At 33.7% G+C, this 2,770-nt stretch overlaps 1 protein-coding gene across 1 annotated transcript in view; it reads left to right on the top strand.

The window, feature by feature from the left end:
- CEP170 (centrosomal protein 170kDa) overlaps nucleotides 1-2,378 on the top strand; it is a gene marked incomplete at its 5' end in the record, with an annotated part of 29,715 nt that extends 27,337 nt beyond the window's left edge. Inside the window, one exon of the mRNA XM_009705476.1 lies at nucleotides 2,279-2,378. Coding sequence (XP_009703778.1) covers nucleotides 2,279-2,378 — 100 coding nt within the window. The remainder of the gene's footprint in view (nucleotides 1-2,278) is intronic.
- Between the last annotated feature and the right edge of the window lie 392 nt (nucleotides 2,379-2,770).

Below are 2,770 nucleotides of genomic sequence, written 5' to 3'. Positions count from 1 at the left end.
AGGCAAGAGCAGAAGGTGGCAGGCATTTATAAATATATTCTTTTAATATAAAGAGTATGGTTAGAAGGAGGAAGAGCAAAGGAGACAGAGATGAAGACCCCCCAAGGAGGTTAAAATGTACTAAATGAGGAATTGAAAAAAATGTTGCAAAAAGGAAATGGGCTTCCTAAAATTGCAGCAAAAACAAATTGGCCTGTAACATATTTTAAATTACTGCTTTCTTTTTTTTCCTCTTTTTTTCTTTTTAATAAAATGACCTTTGAAATGGAAAGCTTTCACATTGTAAAAGAGAAGTAAGAATGTTATCTCTAGAAGACAGTAAGACTGAAAACATCACATACACAAGCGAAGGCATTAATCACATACATAAAGGTAGAAGTATTTTAATATAACATGAGCAAGAAGGTAAATGAAAAAGAAGTGCAGTGTCACAATAACATCTATATTTTTCCTACTAGTGCTGTTTACTGCTAAATAAAGCCTTATTTTCTACGTTCCTGCTTTTTGATTTCCAGTGTGATATAAATGCTATTAAAGTAAGGAAAGTATAGCTGCATGAGATTCTCTGCATACAGAACTCAAATATTTCCAGAAGTTGCCTGGTTTTTAGTGTATGATCCTGTAAGGGATTTAATTGGCTCTAAAGGATTTAATTTTAACTCATCAGTGTCAGGCAAGTCCTAAATTTTCCATTGTAATTGCACTTTCTGGTATCCAGGTTTGCAGTTGTATGGCTTTGCAAGCGTTTGCACTCCCTTCCAGAACACAAAAGCAATCTTGTGTTTGGACCTCTGATGATCAGCTCTGTTACAAGATGATGACACTGCTTGAGGTCATGAAGTGTTTCATGTTGCCTTCACTGTAGTTTTGATTACTTCTAATTCTTTTTTTTCTTCCCCAAGAAGAAGAATGTATTCATGTTTATTGTTTGTATGCTTCGTACATTAACACACTAAAGTCACTTGCAGAAGTGGTCATTTGCCTCAGTCCCATGACATTGTGTCATGAGAGTCGCACTTCCTCTCAGTGAAACATCTGACCAAAGCATGTTCGGAAGCAGCAGCGAGTGGGGACCTCAAAGACGGAAGACTTAAAGTAGCTTCTGGATGGGCTGTCTGTGGACATCCATCTACTGATAAGGGAAGACGGGGTACACATTCTGAAAGACTTTCTTGACAGGATAATAGTGGAGAGTGGGATTTTCCATAGGGTATCACATTTTCCATAGGGTATAAGTAATTGAAGAAAGGTGAACAGAAATGCAGTACTAAGTCTCCCAGCTTTCTTTCCAGTTCTTAGTCCTTACGATGTTCAAGGTATCGTGAATTTCCACCTTAAAAATTATTTCCTTAGAGACCCACCTACAGTAATAACTTCTATAAAATGTACTACTTTCAGTCATGATTTTAAATTGGTTGGTTTGTATACTTAGCGGTTTTACTGCAGGTATTTTCGTACTTTTAATTCTGAAATACCAATACGAGAAGTGGATTTGGACTCCTCTATGTCATCATGGTGTCACTTGAAACAAAATGAATATCCAGACCTTAAATATCTGCACTTTCCTTTTTTTTTTTTTTATGGTTAATTGTGCAGATGCAGACAGTTTATGCGATGCTTATGATATGACAATGAAAACTAAAGCTATTCATCACAGCAGGGAACAAAAACATAAGAAAAGGGGAGTCTTACAGTATGCTTTGGGGTTTTACAAATAATAGAAGTGACTTCTTTAAACACTTAGTACAAGTGATACTTATTACTAAATCATGTATATGCAATTTGTGTGTTGAGACTTTTAATTGAAAAAACTTTGTGAAGTGCATTTTCCTTTTAATTTCCTGAAGTGTTTAATTTTTCATTAAATTAATATAAAATACAAACATAAGAGAGTTGTATTTATTTACCATTGTTAATCTTTCTCTTATGTTTTGCAGTTGTAAAATGCTGCGTTAACAGGGAATTCTCTGACTATTGTAAAATAATTAGATTTTTAAAAAAATCTCAGAAAGAATCAGCTGTGTCTTTTCAATGCCATAAGCAAGTATTTAGCTACAGAACTTCCAGTTTAGTGTCAGTAGTAATGATGCTCCTGGAACCCTGTATGCTTCCCTGAAAATCGTATGGTTGGATTCTGTCAGTTTTCAATATTTCAGATTTTACTTTCATTCAGTGCTCCCTATGCTGCTTTCCTGTATCATGTTATCTAATATTTCAGTTGTAGTTTATTTATTTTTGTCTATTTTAAGCATACTGTTCTTGAATTTCTTTCTTCTAGAATATTATTTAAGGACAAAGACAGAAATTGGGAAGAAATTGAAAACAAGTTGCGAGCTGAAAGTGAAGTTCCTATTGTGAAAACATCGAGCATGGTATGAATAGTTATCTTTTCTGGAATTGATTGAGCCTCTTATGTAATTTCTAAGTAATCAGTAGAGGAATGTGTTATTTTGAACGACATAAAGACAAAAAATCTTTAAAAGGTTTTATTTAGACACTCAGTTCTATTTCAAGAATGAACCCAATCTTCTTTAATAAGTACCAAGACTTACTATCAAGAAATTGTTCAGGGGAAATTCTCGGATAAAGAATGCGATAAAAGACGTTCAGACTACATAGACTATCAGTACCTTTTTTTAACCAAAGGTAAAAACCATTAGTTTGATTGTTGGATTGTTTTCGAATGAACTTGTTTTACAATCTAAAGACTACTTTACCTACTGATTGTTAATACTTCATATATAATACTTAATAGTAGTAGTACTGATTA

Source organism: Cariama cristata, unplaced genomic scaffold (genome assembly GCF_000690535.1).
Source record: "Cariama cristata isolate BGI_N322 unplaced genomic scaffold, ASM69053v1 scaffold42578, whole genome shotgun sequence".
In the NCBI taxonomy this organism is placed as follows: Eukaryota; Metazoa; Chordata; class Aves; order Cariamiformes; family Cariamidae; genus Cariama; species Cariama cristata.
The sequence above is the reverse complement of the archived record's forward strand: the minus strand, read 5'-3'. Positions and strand labels throughout refer to the sequence as shown.